The sequence below is a fragment of the Mixophyes fleayi genome, chromosome 3 (assembly GCF_038048845.1).
Source record: "Mixophyes fleayi isolate aMixFle1 chromosome 3, aMixFle1.hap1, whole genome shotgun sequence".
Taxonomy (NCBI): Eukaryota; Metazoa; Chordata; class Amphibia; order Anura; family Limnodynastidae; genus Mixophyes; species Mixophyes fleayi.
In genome coordinates this window covers 236,995,496-237,012,729 of record NC_134404.1, presented here as the reverse complement: position 1 = coordinate 237,012,729, position 17,234 = coordinate 236,995,496, and the positions used below count along the sequence as shown (strand labels likewise).

General features: G+C 39.1%; 1 protein-coding gene across 3 annotated transcripts in view; it reads left to right on the top strand.

Moving 5' to 3' along the window:
• The window catches only part of RPS6KA2 (ribosomal protein S6 kinase A2), a 193,778-nt gene that overhangs the window by 151,216 nt on the left and 25,328 nt on the right, over positions 1 to 17,234 (top strand). For all 3 annotated transcript variants that reach the window (XR_012689708.1, XM_075203299.1, XM_075203300.1), the window contains exons 15-17: positions 7,729 to 7,818; positions 10,812 to 10,970; positions 13,710 to 13,871. Coding sequence is in view for 2 of the 3 variants with exons in the window: in XM_075203299.1 (XP_075059400.1) it covers positions 7,729 to 7,818; positions 10,812 to 10,970; positions 13,710 to 13,871 (411 nt within the window). In the remaining variant the exon portion in view is untranslated. The remainder of the gene's footprint in view (positions 1 to 7,728; positions 7,819 to 10,811; positions 10,971 to 13,709; positions 13,872 to 17,234) is intronic.

Below are 17,234 nucleotides of genomic sequence, written 5' to 3'. Positions count from 1 at the left end.
AGAGTGACCATTTGCCAGAGGGATCAAAGAACACTACAATTCTTAGCTTCCGCTACATGTTAAAAGTACCATCAACTTGATGCCCCATGGATGCCTTATTGGTGCCTTATTGGCATCTGTGTGTACTAGGTCTAAATTTTGAATCCCTAGGAGTATGGCCCTCCATACTTAAAGTTGCATATTCGCTCTAATTGCTGTAATTTGCTGTAAAACTTTTTTGATTAAAAGCAAGATTAAAAACAACATTTACAGGGAATTTTTCTTAAACTCAAAATGACAAAACTATTCTTTTTTCATGATTTAAATCATTATTGGTATATGAATACTAATCTTTTTGCTTTTCAAAAATTCTTCAGCGTATAGTGTTTTATTTTTCATGTCTTTTCATTTAGTCAGTCATGCTAATATAGTTAAGTCATCTAGAAGGTTTCAGGAAGTTCAAAGCCATTATTTTTTTAATTAATGTTTATTAATGTTCTAATTGTAATTCATTAAATGTTAGTGTTTTTGTGATATAAAATACATTTGCAATGATTTTATGCAAGTCTGTGAAATCAAAATTGGCAGTGCATTTTAAACATGAAACAGTGCCAGACACTAAGGGATTTAATTAATACAGTTTGAACATTTTTTTTAATTCTCAAAAATACCTCTTTTATATTTGAACGGATAAAAATATCAGGAAAAATTAGTTTGAGAGCTATTATAACATTAAGCAAAATTTCCTAAAATCTAGGTATTTTACATAAAGGACTGTTTGATTTGGTCACTACAGTATGTTAGGAATGTAGTAATCGGAAGGATGAGGATGTGTTGCGGTAAAAGATGATTTTTTTTTTAAAACTCAGCAGCAGACAGGGAAAACCTGAAGTCACAGTACTTAACTTGCAATAATGATATGCAGGATAATATGGAGTTAAGTGGTGTAGTAGAAAATCTCTGGAAGTCACCAGTAATGCAGTATAAATGACGATCACTTAAGCCAAGTTTACCAACAGTCCAAAAAGCACAAACAGATGAGCACTCAGAAAGAACAGTGGCACTACTAAGACTGGCCCCTCAGTGTGGATGGAAGAAATGCTTAACTGAGAATAAGTACTAGTATGTAACTGTAGAATAGCTACCAGTAAATGGCGTCCTGCAGATGGAGGAGGCGTTCGTAAACCAAGCTGAATGGTCTGTACCAGAAATCACTGTAACAAGAATCCAGATTCAGGAGCCAGTACAAATCAAGGGTCAGGTGCCAAACCTCACCGTAATGCAGAGCCAGGAGACAAAAATCACTGTATTGTAGAGCCAGGGATCAAGAGTCAGAAGTTACCATAATGCAGAGCCAAGGGTTAGGAGGCAGAAGTCACTGTAATGCAGAGCCAGAAGTCACCATAATGCAGGACCAGGGGTCAGGAGCCAGAACTCATCGTAATGCAGAGCCAAGGGATAGAAGTGAGAAGTCACCGTAATGAAGAGCCAGAGGTCAGGAGCCAGAAGTTATTGTAATGCAGAGCCAAGGATTAGAAGTCAGAAGTCACCGTAATGCAGTGCCAGGGACCAGGATCCAACAGGAGCAGAAGGTAAAGGAAGCTAGTGTGTAAAAGAAGTAATATGAAGCTGGGCAGTGAGGACCTTCTTAGTGAGACCCCCAGTAGGGTTAGGGAAAGAGCACACTTCCAACAATAACTGATCCACTGATCACATCCTGATGTCAATAAAATGACCAAGATTAACTAGAACACATTGGCAACTGGCATATGAATTTACCAAACTAGGAAAAGAACAAAAATAATCAAATGCAAATCCTAACACATTAGTTACATAGCCGAATATCAATTTTTAGTATGTGATGATTGTAGGCTATGTGACACTAGACTGCAACCTGTTCATACACTGGAGTTTGGAATCCCCCAACAGGACTGAAAGTTGTATGACCACAACCACTTTACGCTCAGTAGAGAGCTCAGACAGTTCAGCAAGGAGCTAAGAAGAAGGCTCAGCAAGAAGCCCCTGAGACAGCATGGTGAGAAGCTCAGTAGAGGGCCCCAGCAGAGGCTATTTTGTATCCTGCAAAACGCTAGTTTTTGTTTTTTTTAATTGAAACAATTACTACTTGTGGTGAAAAATCTAATTAAAGCTAATTTATGTACAATAGTCTGAAATTTTGTTAAAAAAAAAAAAAGACTCTGAGGAGTGAGCACAATGAGAGTCAATGAGGCTCTTCTGGAGGACAAGAAGGTGGCTCCTGGGAAAGAGTGTGGATTTATTCTTCCCAAGAAACTGTAACAGAAAAATGTTTTTTGACAAAACATTAAGTATTTATAGATGATTCTGGTGAGTTATCAGTTGGGGAGAGTCTCCAAAGGGAAAAGTGAAAGAAACAGATCAAGCTGGAAGTCCAGAGAGCACTGGAGGAGGATACCTCCATGTACGAGATTGACAGTGCGTATGATAAAATGATAAAATGCAGAAGAAGATGGTCAGAAAAAAAACTGCCAATGATCCCTACTATGTGACAATTATAGTGCCTATGTCTATGAAAGAAACAAATTAACTCCGACTATACTGACTACTTTTCCTGAAACCGCTTCAGGATTGGGATGGTAATCAAGTACATCTTTATTGCGTCTCTTATCTAGTAACTCTTCTGGGACAATCATATCCACTTTGGAACTCATTGGTGGAGACTAGTCTTCCAATTTATTGATTATTTAACCACATTTTTCATTTTGGAGTGGCAGTGGTTAAACACAGGGGTATCATTTTGCTATATTTATTTTGTAATATTTATTGGCAACAGTCACCCGTAGTCAATGTAAAGTAAGGTGGTGCCAAACTCCAGCACACACAGCTCTGCTGTTTCGCTGGAGTGTGGCACGCTTAGGGCATCTTAAAGGTAGTCCTGAGTATTAGTTATGGCAGTCACATATGCATGCTATAACATGTGTTTGCCATCAGGAGCAATTGCAAAAAGTATTTTATGTTCATTAGACATTATTACGTACTAATAAATGTATTTAATGTAAACATGTTGCTGTTTTATCATTAATGCCTATATTATTAAAAGGTGACATTAACTGAATTTTTTGTGTGTGTGTGTGTGTGTTATTTTGTGAATTTATCTTCCACATAGGTATTGAACGTATCCTGCACTATCTTGTCTAGTAGAGCTGAGCAGACCTATACCAAAATTCATGAGTGCATGTATCTAGATCCACTCCTTGTTGTAATTAGGCGCGCATATGCCTGAAATCCGTGTGTTTTAAAATAAACGCTCATTGTGCTCAGTATGCGTGCCTTGATGAATCAGGCCCCATTTATATCTAAGGCTTGGTACACAGTGGTGAATTTTCCGACCAATCTGTTATCTACAACTATTGTACCTACGACTGAAGGTTCGACCAGTCGGGCGATTCATGCATACACACTACAAACGATTTACCTTTAGATCTGTGCTATTCATATGGTCCTCTAGTTGTTTAGAGAATGACAGCACAATAGTCACTCAACCTTTCATTCCTGTCATACTGATTAAAACCACCTTGTTATCACTATCCATATGTCCTTACAAATTTCGTTAGCTTATGTAACTCTGAAACAAAATTTTCGTCTCAGAACGAACTAACAAACAAACTATTCTATCTACAGCAGTCTCTACATTTAAGTCACCGGCATCGGCTGAAAAGACCATGACTCTGTAAACTCTATCATCATCATCATCATCAGTTCTTTATATAGCACCACTAATTCTGCAGCGCTGTACAGAGAACTCACTCACATCAATTCCTGCTCCATTGCAGCTTACAGTCTAAATTCTCTAACATACACACACACACACAGACCGAGGGAGACTAAGGTCAATTTAATAGCAGCCAAATAACCTACTAGTATGTTTTTGGAGTGTGGGAGGAAACCGGAGCACTCTGAGAAAACCCACACAAACACGGGGAGAACATACAAACTCCACACAGATAGTCTCCTGGTCAGGAATTGAACTCATGACCCCAGTTCTGTGAGGCAGAAGTGCTAACCACTGAGCCACTGTGCTGCCCATAAAACTCTATGGAGATCATGATCGTAAGTGCATACACACTACATGATCGAAAGGTGATTGGAACAAGATTATCAAACAGTACGACCAACCAAATGAAATGACAATCGGCACTTTGGAATGATTGTCATTCAACGTGTGATTATACACACTAACATGTTTTGTGGCAGAGTGCTCGTTTATCAGGTGATGGGCCTGATAATCGTCTGAAAAACCTCCAGTGTGTACCTAGTCTAAGTCAGCTGTTTAAAGTGGGATGTTCTATGATACTTTTAGTTTCAGGGTCCACAGAATTACAGTGTATGTGGGGCTAAAAAGGTGTCTTTAGAGAATATCATTGTTATAAAGTACAGTATCAGTTTGTTAACCATTTCAGTGCATCGCGGTCCAATCATGAATTTAATCAAATAGCTATCTATTTGTTTGGATCTACTGATGTGTTACTTAGAATTGTGAGATAATGCTCTAGGGTGGGTAAGTAACAAATTGTTATATCAGATGAAAATGGCTTCAATTCCATTTGAGTACAAGTAAAGATCAGCAAGCACTTTAATTAGCATTGTATATAGAAGGTAACAGAACAATAGCCCCAAAGTACCTGTCAATTTCTTACTCTACTTATAAGTAGAGATGCTCACTGACCCACGTTTTTTGGTCTTGATTTTGGATCTGGATTACCGTCGTGTTTTGGTTTTGGTTTTGCCAAACCGTCATTGCGTGTTTTGGTTTTGGTTTTGTTTTGCCATTTTTGAAAAAAAATACAATTTTTTTGGTCTAAAATAACCTAATTTAGTTCTCCACTAGTTTCTTGGATAAGTGAGGTAATTCTAGAGCTAATAAATTATGAAAAAACAGTTTAATCCCTGGTAGGCCGTCCTTAATGCGATCACTTGCCTGCAAATTATACAGACAAACCTGGTTGTCTACCTCCTCCATCTTTGATTATTGGCAATGTAGCCATCGTCTTTGGGTGTATATTACACCCTCAACTTGTAGTTGAATAGAAAAAAAGCAGCCTGCATAGACTGTGGAATTAGAAAGTAAAAATAAATGGACCAAGGTAGTTTGGTATCTGTCTGTATCAGAGGATTGGTGTCATTTCTGATTCAGAGCATACATTATCCTCTAATGCCTTACTGTTTTCTTGCAGCTCGGCTTTCACGCGTAACAGTACTTGTGCACCACTTTTAGACTCCAAATTACATGGTTTTGCTTTGTCATGAGTGTCCGTACAAGAAGAAGGCTCAGTAACATTTTTTGATCTGCCACTAATAGAGAAAGGCGAAGGCCTCATTCTTTCTTTGCCACTGCGTGTGTAGAATGGCATGTTGGCAATTTTTTTTTTATCGGCAGTTAACTTTTTCCCTTCAACACGGTAAAATTTTTGGGGGTGTGTGTTTTTTTTACTGATTTCAAAAGACTGTGTAGTTTGACATTGCCTTTCCCAGATGACGTACTGGGAACACTACCATCAGGACTGGTGACAGAACCTGGTTGCTCATTCTGCTCATATGTGGACTTCTTTGAATCCATTATGAGCCCATGAGCCCAAAGCACTTGTAGTGCTACAAATTGTTTTAGATACCGCTGACAAATAGGACTTTTGACAGACAGAAATATTAATGCAAAAGAATGGGGGACGCCCCAAAAGCCCTTGGGAGTGCTAAATATTATTTTTGGAGACTGCTGACAAATAGGACTTTTGACAGCCAGAAATATTAATGCAAAAGAATGGTGGACACACCAAAAGCACTTGGAGTGCTAAATATTATTTTTTTAGGCTGCTGAAAAATAGGACTTTTGACAGCCAGAAATATTAATGCAAAAGAATGGGGGACACCCCAAAAGCACTTGGGAGTGCTAAATATTATTTTTTGAGACTGCTGACAAGTAGGACTTTTGACAGCCAGAAATATTAATGCAAAAGAATGGGGGACACCCCAAAAGCACTTGGGAGTGCTAAATATTATTTTTTGAGACTGCTGACAAACAGGACTTTTGACAGCCAGAAATATTAATGCAAAAGAATGGGGGACACCCCAAAGCACTTTTAGTGACAAATATTGAAAAAAAAGACTCCTCTTTCCTCCTCTCTTCTCTATCAATTGTTATCAGAATTGTTATCAGAATTGGATGAAGAATAAGGTATATTCTCTGTCCCTGCTCTAATCAGCCTGTGACTACACCCTGCTCTGTCCCTCTGTCAAATGGCGATGGATTGCTGTGGAGGCGGGTATTTATGGATTTCAATTATCGCAAGAACCGAGCCCCGAGATCCGACGATGTCACGATAACGTTCGGCCTCGATTTGGATTCAGAGCGGGCGGGAGAGTACTGAGCCTGCTCGGCTCGGTACTCGGATAGGCAAAGTTCGGGTGGGTTCAGTTCTCGGGGAACCGAGCCCGCCCATCTCTACTTATAAGTGTTATATTTTTGTGTGAATAACAATAAAATAAAATAACAAACATTACTTGGGAATATAGGCTGTGGAAAATGTATTTCCTGATCACTGTGCATTTTGTCTATTTAAGAATAATACATTTCTATCAACAGTGTCACGAACGCCCAGCCTGTCTCAGATAAAGCAATCTGAACAGCTGGTCATGACTGGAGTCACATCAGTCACTTACCAATGAATACACCTTTTTCTGCCACAATGAAGGATTTACTATGGCGTCCTTGCGTTCACCAAAACCACTTATTAATGTTTCACACTTAAATAACAAACACATGTAGCATGAGCCTCACTTGGCTTTGTAAATTCACAAAGAATCACGGAGAATATGCTAGATTAAATTTATTTAATCTGAAAAATATTTCAAAGGCTTAATTGCAAAACAGTTAATAACAAGACATACAGGATAAGTTGCACAAAAAAGTTTCAGAAATAAAATAGGAAATAAAACCAGAGTCTAACTTACTAGTGTCGGACTGGGCATGAGAGGAGTACACTTTAAAAGAAATGGCACACTTCTGACCTAGGCACAGGTCTCCTCTTAGAAGATACACACTTTTACTAGTTGATTTAAACCTTTCTCACATAGCTCTCTCCGCCACCTTTGGAGGTTAGCTGTCAAACAGGACAGATTGATTTCCAGAATGTCACAGGATTTTGAAGTGAGCTATCTATCCCTGAAATATGTTTGGAATCTCAGAGGGCATGATTCTCACCTCTGCTTGTTCTGCCTGGCAGGTCAGTTCCCCATCCTCCGTATACACAAACTCCTCAAAGATGCTTATCTGTCCCTAGGACTGGCTAATTTCACAGGTCACTAAGGTCAGTTAGTAAAGCACACTTGGAAACGTTACATACAATATACACATTGTCATACATGAATATTAAGAGGAAATAACAATAATACATAATCGTCACAAACAGCAACCCTGTAAAGCCAAATCTATGCAAACTGGCACATGCTGAAGTAACTAATTATGTGATTTAGATGATATTGCATGCAGGCAGTAAAAACAAATGTGATGGTGACATTTTAACAGCAGGTGTAACACTTCCGTTTCCTCTGGTGTTTGAAGCCTTTAATTAGTTTGAGCTGCTTCCTTGCTACATAGGGTGTTAGTACCTGCCTGCTCATAATTAGAGGAAGCAATTTGTTGTGTACAGTATTTAGTTGAAAAGATGTAGTTAAAATGTATATTTTACTATCCATCTAATCTTTGTCTTCTAATAGATAATTGATAAAAGCAAGAGGGATCCATCAGAGGAAATAGAAATTCTTTTGAGATATGGACAGCATCCAAACATCATTACTTTAAAGGATGTAAGTGTTTATCAGCTTTACTCTGCTCTCAGTACAAAATATCTATAAATTAAAATAAAATATTTGTTACTTCTTTTTTTTTATGAAGACCATTTTATTACTTTTTAACATATATTCATAGGTTGGAGGGGTGCAAAAAAGAAAAAGAGAGGGGAGGGGATTATGAACTTATATCACTAAGTTCTTGGCACAAAAACATTAACATCTGTAGATACAGTACTAAAATATGTTAGATAAGCTCTGTTACTATACTCATATTTAAATCATCATAGCAAAGTAATACTGAAGGCAATCTGGGGAAGGGAGAAGTGTTCATTTTAATTTAGATGAGATATATCCCAAGGTGGAAAATTACTATGAATAACTGAGAAGTGGTGGAAAGACATAGGGAGATCTAAGTATGTGTTCTGAATTATACGGTCACTAGGACATTACTCCAAGTGGAATTATAAGCCAAAAGTTAGCTGAGTGCAGCCCCATGGTGTTCGAGCCAAGGGGACTAATTAACCTGCATTAAGGATATGCCAAATAAGTTTCTGTATAAGTTTTGGAGGGTCAGGTCCATAGTAGCAGAGAACATTATAGGGGGACATGCAAATATTTGTGATATTAAATATGAGGTTGTGAATCTTGGTCAACAATACAGCTGGCTTCAGTCACTCCTGCCAGATGTGAGTATCACATACTGGATCCGCCGATCACTTGGTCAGGCTCTGGGTATCTTACCTGTGGCTCCTTCCTCTGCTTCTCCTTGGTGTGGGAACACAGCAGCTGCCTCTGGACAGCACCATGTTTGAAATCAGGTCTGCACACAGACCCATCTTGCAATTCCATTTCTGCCTATTGGACACTGCCCTCTAATGGTCAGACTACTTAAAACACTTGGTTAATCGATCATGTGCCAGTTCTCTGAGTCTCTACCTGTGAGGTTGTTTCTACTCCTGGCTTCTTTACATACGCAGCTGTTCTAGTCATCTTGCTGCTCAACTTTCCTGGACCTGGTGTGTATCCTTGTTGCAGAACTTTACACTTACCTGTTCCAGTTATTGTGCTTCCCAGCATCACATGGATATTAGTGTATCTCCTCTGCTACCTCCCACATCACCATTGATCCATCCACCCTGCTGCCCAGCATACTTGGACCTCTGTGTATCCTTGTTACAGAACTTTACACTTACCTGTTCCAGTTTCCGTGTTTTCCAGCATTGCCTGGTCCACCGTACATCTCTTCTGCTACCCCTTACATCCCCGTTGATCCAGCCATTCTGCTGCCAGCATACCTGGATCTCTGTGCATCTTTTTTGCAGAACTACACACCTACCTGTTCCAGCTACCGTGTTTCACAGCATTTCCTGGACCTTTGTTTATTGCTGCCTTTGAATTTCACCTCTATGTTTACCCAGACATGCTGCTGCCAAGTAACTTGGATCCCAATATTCCTGCTGTTACTACCTATTGTATCTCCACCTAGTCTCCACAGGGCCCTGTTTGTTGCCTATTGGGAGAACCGTGACCTGTGGACAGAAGTCGCTAAACCCACACCTCCTTGCGGGGGTCACTGGTTTCTTTCTAACGGAACAGAAAGTTCCGTTAGACTCCAGGCATCCCTGCAGGTGGCGCTATACCAAGCAGGCCTTGAGGGTCCCACGTCTCCATTGATCTGTGACAGTGAGGCAGGGATTCGTCCCATCCTTGGAGCCTCCAGTATTAATTGATTAGTGGAATTGGGAAAGTCTTTGAAGTCTCATGGGTACAAGATACTATCTTAAGTATGGGTCTACTCAGGTTTTTCTCTAATAAACACATTTAAAGTCACATTAGAACAAAGCTGCATTCCCTCCTCCGGATCCAGGTTCATTCCCTTCCCTCTCTCACGCTAACTCATGGGGGACTTTACATACCTGTAAAAAGAAACATTCTATATATAGAAGAGTGCAAGCCTCATTAGTGGCCTATCGCTAATATGAGGACTCTAATGAAGAACATTGGAGAAAAGCCTGGACCTTAAGAAGACTATTGTATAAGTGATGGAGTTAAACATATTGGAACAGTACTATGTCTGTGATATGGAATATATTCTGGACCTCTATATAGGAGGGAAAGCCAAGAAAAGGTGCAATGTCCACTATGAACAAATTTCCTTGCTGTTATGTTTCAGCTTTATTGTTATAGTAGATTGCAAGAAGGTCATCGGGTCCTGGGGCAGATGATTTCATATGATCCTTTATTGCTTGGTCAATTTCCTCAGGATAGATGCCTTTATTGAGTTTTGCTCTGTGGTAATCTGTGATCTTGGGAATAGAACAGAAGTTCAGGCATTGTTCCATTTTTAGCCATTAGTTTGGTCTGATCTTGTAAGTGTGGTGGGAATGGGCATATTATTCTTGGAAGCATTTTTCAATAGTGTCATCAGGGATAAGGTAAGCTTTAAAAAAGAGATGGGATTTTACAGAATGTCTAAAGAATTGAAGGCTGTAAGAAAGCTTGATTGGGCGTGGTAGGGAATTCCATAAGTGGGGAGTAGCACAGGAAAAATCTTGTAGGCGCAAGTGAGAGGTGGTTACCAAAGTTGTAAATTGTAAGCAAAGGGAGGATAAGTGAATAATGAAATATCACAGCAAGCTCTGATTGAGGTCTCAGCAAGACACGCTGATATATGTGGCTGCAAATAACTGTTAGAGTTTCCAGACCACCAAGCAGGTCACATGTTCCAGGTCACCCAGCAAAACCCAATGGACTTTGTGTTTAATAAAATTGCCATTTTAAAAAGTGACGGCAAAGAACAGAATTGGTGGTCCGTCGGAACTGTCACTTAGTAAATAAACAGGATGTTCTGAATATGACAAGAAAGGAAGAGGGTTTATAATAAGATATGTCATTGGATGTCTGGTACAATTGTGCTTAATATTGTTCCGTATTTAGACAGTTTAGGGTACAGTGTTAATGAATATGGTCACATGCTCAAATAAAACATATTATTTGTGAACATATAGGTCTACGATGATGGAAAGTATGTCTACCTGGTGATGGAATTAATGAGAGGAGGAGAACTTCTGGATAAAATACTTCATGAGAAATATTTTTCAGAGAGAGAAGCTAGCGCTGTTCTGTATGTCATCACTAAGACTGTGGATTACCTCCACACACAAGGAGTATGTATTTGTTTGTCTCCTCATCTACACATTCATACATTAATATCTGCACTTTCCAAAACCAAATGTGGCCGCTGTTTCTAAACTAACAGCAAAATTGTTCATATTTGCTTAAAGCAAACATATTTAGCCACCCAAATACAACTATTTTTTAGAAATGTTACAGATATAGAGGCCTATTTAAAAGCTATTTTTCAGGTGAAAATGTTGGAGTTTTCAGCAAACTTAGGTCTTCTCCCTATTTACCAAAGCTCCAAGGGCTTTCACCAGCTGCAAAGCATGGGGAAGCCTATTTAACAGGCTTGAGATAGCAGAGAGTCCTCACTAAAAAAATGCTTTTTTATTTAAATAAAACATTTTTTTTTCTTAAAGACATTAAAACAATTGTATTTTCTTCTAATTTTTTTACATTTTTTTTTTACTATATTTTTGCTAATTTAGAAAGTAGAGCTGGAAGCCTGGACAGTGACAATGATGGGTGACGCTTGCACATAGGTGAAGAGGAAAGACTTCTCTAACTGTTGCCAGCCAGTATGGCCAGCGAGATAATGAGTATCACTCACCTGTCTCTGAGTGATAGGAAATCTGTTATCACAGCTCCATGATAAATAGACCCCTTAATCTTTTGATGCATTTACCAACTCCAATGTGTGGAATTATTAGCCAGCTGCTTTAAGTTCATTTAAATATCAGACAAGCACATTCCGACAGAATTTGGCACCTCTGAAAAATGGCCTATAGTGCTGCAAAACTCAATTTGTGCAAACTTTTGAAGGCATTTTGCTCACCTGTATTTCAAAGTCTTACCTACTAGACTTGATGAACAACTCCTTCACTTTGATATTTTTTTCCTAAAATTTTGATTAGCCAAGCCTCATTTTGTCATGGGATAGAGGAGACATCAGAACTGTCCTTGTTACACGTGTCCAGTGTTTCCAAAGTGTAAATTTAGAAGTTGTGGCAGACTATGGAAATTTGGAAAGGGCAGTATGGAAAATATAAGCGAACGGGATTTGACAGTTTTACAATGAAAGCAGTAAGAGAAGTGGCGGTATGCATACCACTGTATACTAGCCTACTCCGAATACTTCATGTGGCACTAATGTACATTTGATTGTAGCTATAAATGTACTTTGCCTTTTAAAGTATGCTTAGAAGGTGAAAAATCCTGTTAAAAGTATAGGCCAAAGCCTGACTTGCGTCTGCAGGGTGACAAAGGTTCTGCACCCTCCCACTAACCCAAGAGAGCCCCTCTAAATGTGCTCTCTCAAGCCATGGAATCCCATTTAAATATCTCACCTTGCAAAACAAAATGTTGTTTTTGCCATAGAAGGCACGTAAATGCACATAACCTGTATCCATCAGAATTTCAAAATGTTGCATCCTTGCGGATTCAGCCATCTAGTTTCTCTAAGTCTTACACTTGACTGTATGAACAGTCACATTACAAAACATAATTTGCTCTGTGGGACTGAACTTTACAACTTAATAACTGAGCAGATTTAATGAATTTAAAATCAGATAGTCTACACATGTGTGCACATATGTGTGTGTACTGTGCTTTGAGAATGACATTCTAGGATCCTGATGTTTAGGCAAAAGTAGACTTTATTTTTATTGATCGATGCTATTTGGTGTATTTGAGAGCAAGTCAAATCATTTTTGAGAATGTGATATTTTTTCTATTGTGAAAACATAACAAGCTGACAAAACACTTGGGGTACGTTTACAGACAGCATTTTGTACATAGGTTTTGATCACATGTCCACTTTTTCTCCAAAGACTTCTCGTGGTTGACAGTTCCCTCAAGCTTGTTATTACTCTGCAGAATCTTATTTTATACAAATTCAAATCAGTAAAATATAATTAACATTTGTTTACTAGCAGTAAAATCTCTCCCAAAATCCTCAACAATCCTGTATGGATGGTACACAAACACAGCATGCCCCCCTCCTCCCTCAGGGAAGACTTTTCTTCCTGAATCCCATGGGCTGTGACAGTCAAGTTAAGTAAAAAAATTGGGACAACTTGAGTGGCAATTTGTCACACCAGTAGGCGCAACATACTTGATAGGGATCCATAAGACCCCTATTCATTATACCAAAACAGTTAATAAAAACCAATCCAAATGAAAACAACAGAAAGGGTGTTTAGGGACCCATGTCGATTATATTAGGTACCATGTCCATTATATTGGGTAACATGTCCATTATGCTGGGACCCCTGGATCCCAAACTTGTTAATTACCACAGTCCTTACAGTCCAGGGGGTTCAGAACAGCCCCAGCCCTTTTCAGCATAGTGCTGGCAGCCTCTGGTAACCATGTTTTTGGCAGCAACTCCATTGAGGTATCAGACCTATGCTGACCAGCCTAGAGTTAGTTTTTTCTATGCTCATGATCTATCTGTTATAGTGGAAACCAGTCCAGTTTTCTAGCCCTAGGGCTAGAAAGCCCCAACAATAGTTACAATAGTTCACTATGCATGGGATTGGGGATTGTCTCATTAAAAGAATAGGGCAATATTCAATCCCTGCCAGCCTGAGCTGGTGCAGATTTCAAGTCCTTTTGCAAAATTTGATTGGTCATATACGGCAAAGAATGTCCCAGAAAATGTGCCCTCTACAACACTTGAACTCATTAAAATATTACCATATTGTTTACCGTTCTATAACTTCATTTAAAAAATGTTATGTATATCTGGGATATATATTTTTTTAAGTATTATATCTTGATTTAAGGTTGTCCATCGGGATTTAAAGCCCAGTAATATTCTTTATATGGATGAGTCCGGGGATCCAGAATCTATCAGAATTTGTGATTTTGGTTTTGCAAAACAATTAAGAGCAGAAAACGGACTGCTTATGACTCCTTGCTACACAGCCAATTTTGTGGCACCTGAAGTAAGTGTCTTTATATTTTTTATGTTTATATGACTAATTTCTTTACTAAGTTATTTGGATATGCCTTTTATTACCTTTTGCTTTTGTTGAAGTTGGATTTATAGTGTTTTGCCTCCTTTTAATAAAGTTTTTTTCTACATTAGTATAAGTAGAAAAAAGTACCAAACTAACAGAAATAAAAAAAATACATGAAATCACCATTTGTCTAATAAAAAAAAGATGATTGAACCTCTTGCAATTTGTTATGCAAAATTAATCACCTTGCAGGGTTAAAACATCCAAAAGCCCAATGCCATTCTTCAGAATTAAGGCTTTTCTCATGACTTCAACTGATATATCATCATATCTGAGATAAGTGCTGATTTTGATGATAGGAGATGAAGCTAAATACGAAGACCTAAGGTTGCTGGAACAGGGACTTTAGAGCAGCACTCATAGCTGCAACATCAATCCTCTTTTTTGGCTGCTGTGAATGAGAATTTTGATCTGTGTGTACAAGTATTTATATTAGAAGCTGAGAAGACAGCTGTGCCTCACACTATAATTATTGAAAGCACACTTTTTCAAGTGAGCAGGACAGGCAGACAAAGACACTGAAGCTGCTGTTACCATACATGTATCCAGTGATGGCAGATGAAAGACTTAAATGACTCATGTGCCACAGCTGACACTTGCAACCAAATATCTTATATTTATAAGAGACTCTTTGTGTGTGCCCTGGAGGTGACTCAGTCTGTAATATTATTCTATTTTTCTGGAGAGGAGGAAAAGGCCCAACACATAAATCAACTACCAGTGAAGAGAAACTGGTGGCAAGACTGGTAAATAATCTCACAGCCTATGGATCTAGTATAATATACAGGTTGGAAACCATCTTACCACTTATAATTTCTCTTGAAGACATTTCAGGTGCTACAGCCAGCATGCAAGCACCACTGTACTCCTGCAGGTAATCTTTTTCTTGCAGTGTTTCCTACACCAAATAGGTTGTTCTAATCTATAGCATGAAATGTCAGTAAAGTGAAACAGAATTTTTTTTCCAAAGAGATTCTAGACCATTTCTCTTTTGTATAACCAGCAGGTGTTATTGCAGCAGAGGTGGCTTCTATGGCCCACAGTTCTACTGTAATATATGCTCTACTGATGCAGCAGACCAATCCAAGCGCCTGTTAGGCGCCTGTTATTCCATGACAAGATGAAAAGTTGTGTTAGCTAAGGTATTTTAGATAGTTAAAGTAATTACCATTTGTCTCAAATGTCCATTGTTATGAGGTGTGGCCTAGATCTGGGCTGTAAGTAATCAGTATGAGTGACTGTTAATATAGCTAGCTGGCAGCCCAAGTTAGTTTTCTAGGTCAACAGATAATCTAAGAGGTAATTAGGTTAGAATTTCCAGATTATGTGTAATGTGTCTCCACAATAGTACACTGAATTAAATAGCATTGGAAATGTATTAATATGTATCAATATAAATGTTATTATGTAAGTGTCCACTGATAGAGCGCTGCTGAAAGGAGGATTGAGAAATATTGACCCTACTCCCTGCATGAACAGACAAAAATATAAGGAAAGCAGTATGTCGATGGATTAATTCTATCTTGGAGAATACTACTGTATGTAACACCAGTACAAAGGACTTTGGGCCAGGCATCATGGTGCCACCGGAGGAAACTCTACCAGGACAGGGTCTGTGTGAGCTAGCTAGCTAGCTGGTAGCGGTAATACTGTGGAAGGATAAGACTCTGAAGGATACTGAGATTGTTACTTTGAAATGCTGACTGCATGAGGCTGCTGTAGGGTACACACCCATTTACCCTGTACCTTGTGAACATCTTATGGTGTTGTGCTGTCGTACTAAAGCCTATTTTGGATATATTCTGCCCGAGTGAGTTCAATCCCACATAGGGTAACCACCATCCCAGCTAAGGGTGGGTTCCTCACACCCTTTCCACCCACTTCAAATACACAGGCTATGCTGCATGCACTACTGTTAGTGCAATCAGTTTCCCCTTCACAAGCAGAGCAGTGTGAAGCAGGACATACCTCCCAACTATCCTTCCAGTCAGGACAAAGTCATGACTGGGCAGGCAGTTACTCAAAATCGGGACTGCCCCACCAGAAACAGAAAGAAAGGAGTCATAGGACCGGGGTCTGTGCCGGAATATGAAACTGGAATCCGCAGCTGTAAGAATCTGAGACTGATTCGGGGAGCGCTCAATCCTAACATCTGTATCCAGGCACTAGGAGCTGGAATTCACTATCGGGGACACAAAAAGATGCAAGCCATGGAAACACAGACCAGAATAAAACTAAGATTAGAAACAAACTCTGAGCTCAGAAATGAGACCAGGGCTTCGCCTTTAATAAAACTGTTGTTTTAGCAGTCACAGTCGCCGAATATCAATAATTTTATGGATCAGCTCCTTTACCCCCTGGTCTCAGTTCTGAGTTCTTGTTTCCAGTTTTAGCTTCATTCAGTTCTGAGTTTCCATGGGTTGCATCTTCTGTCTGCCTCTCTTGTTTCCTGCACAGTGGGAGGGTGCGCACTTCTTGTGAGGTCCCCCACATGAGTTATGATGTCAGCAGAGCAGGGGCAAAACATATTGTGCAGTAACTAGGAGATCCTGGTGCATGCAGTATTGTTGCTGGTCCTGGAAGAAGGACCAGCCTGTCAGTCAGTTCTGTGCTGCAATGGTGGTTTCCTGGTACCTTGAAACCACCCCTAAGTGAGTGCCTGGGAGGGAGTCAGATCCATCTTAATACAACAGAATAGCAGTGCTGGATTGTTGTAGCCTATGAATGTACCTGCTGTATCTGAGGAATATTTCGGACAAGTATAACCCTATATTTTTTAGATCTTACTGAGCTCTACCCAAAATAAAATTTTAATTTACTCTTTAAAAAATCAGTTGTATGATTAAATACTACATATAAGATATAGCCCTCTCTGCTCTTGGAAACAGACTTGTACATGTATAACATGTATAACACTTGTTCAATATAAGCTACGTTGCACAGTTTGAATGGGATGAGTAGCTCAACCGTTGGCACTCATTTATGTAGCCATCTGGTTCCATTTGAAAGAGCAGAAGTACCAATAATTGGGCACTTCTCCCTATGCAAAAGTGTTTTTTTTCACATTCAGCCCCCTTTAGGATGATGAGCCTGCTTTGGATATTATTTGCAAATGATTAGTATATCTGTCAACGGAAACATCATAAGATGCTGTGATCAAGTAAGAGAAATGAATATGTGCAGTTTTCTTTTCTTTAAATTCAGCAGAGATGTTCCTTCTGCTATAACAAAGCACTATAGTGTCACATGACTTAACTCATTTATATTTACTTTTTTCTCTTTTTGGTA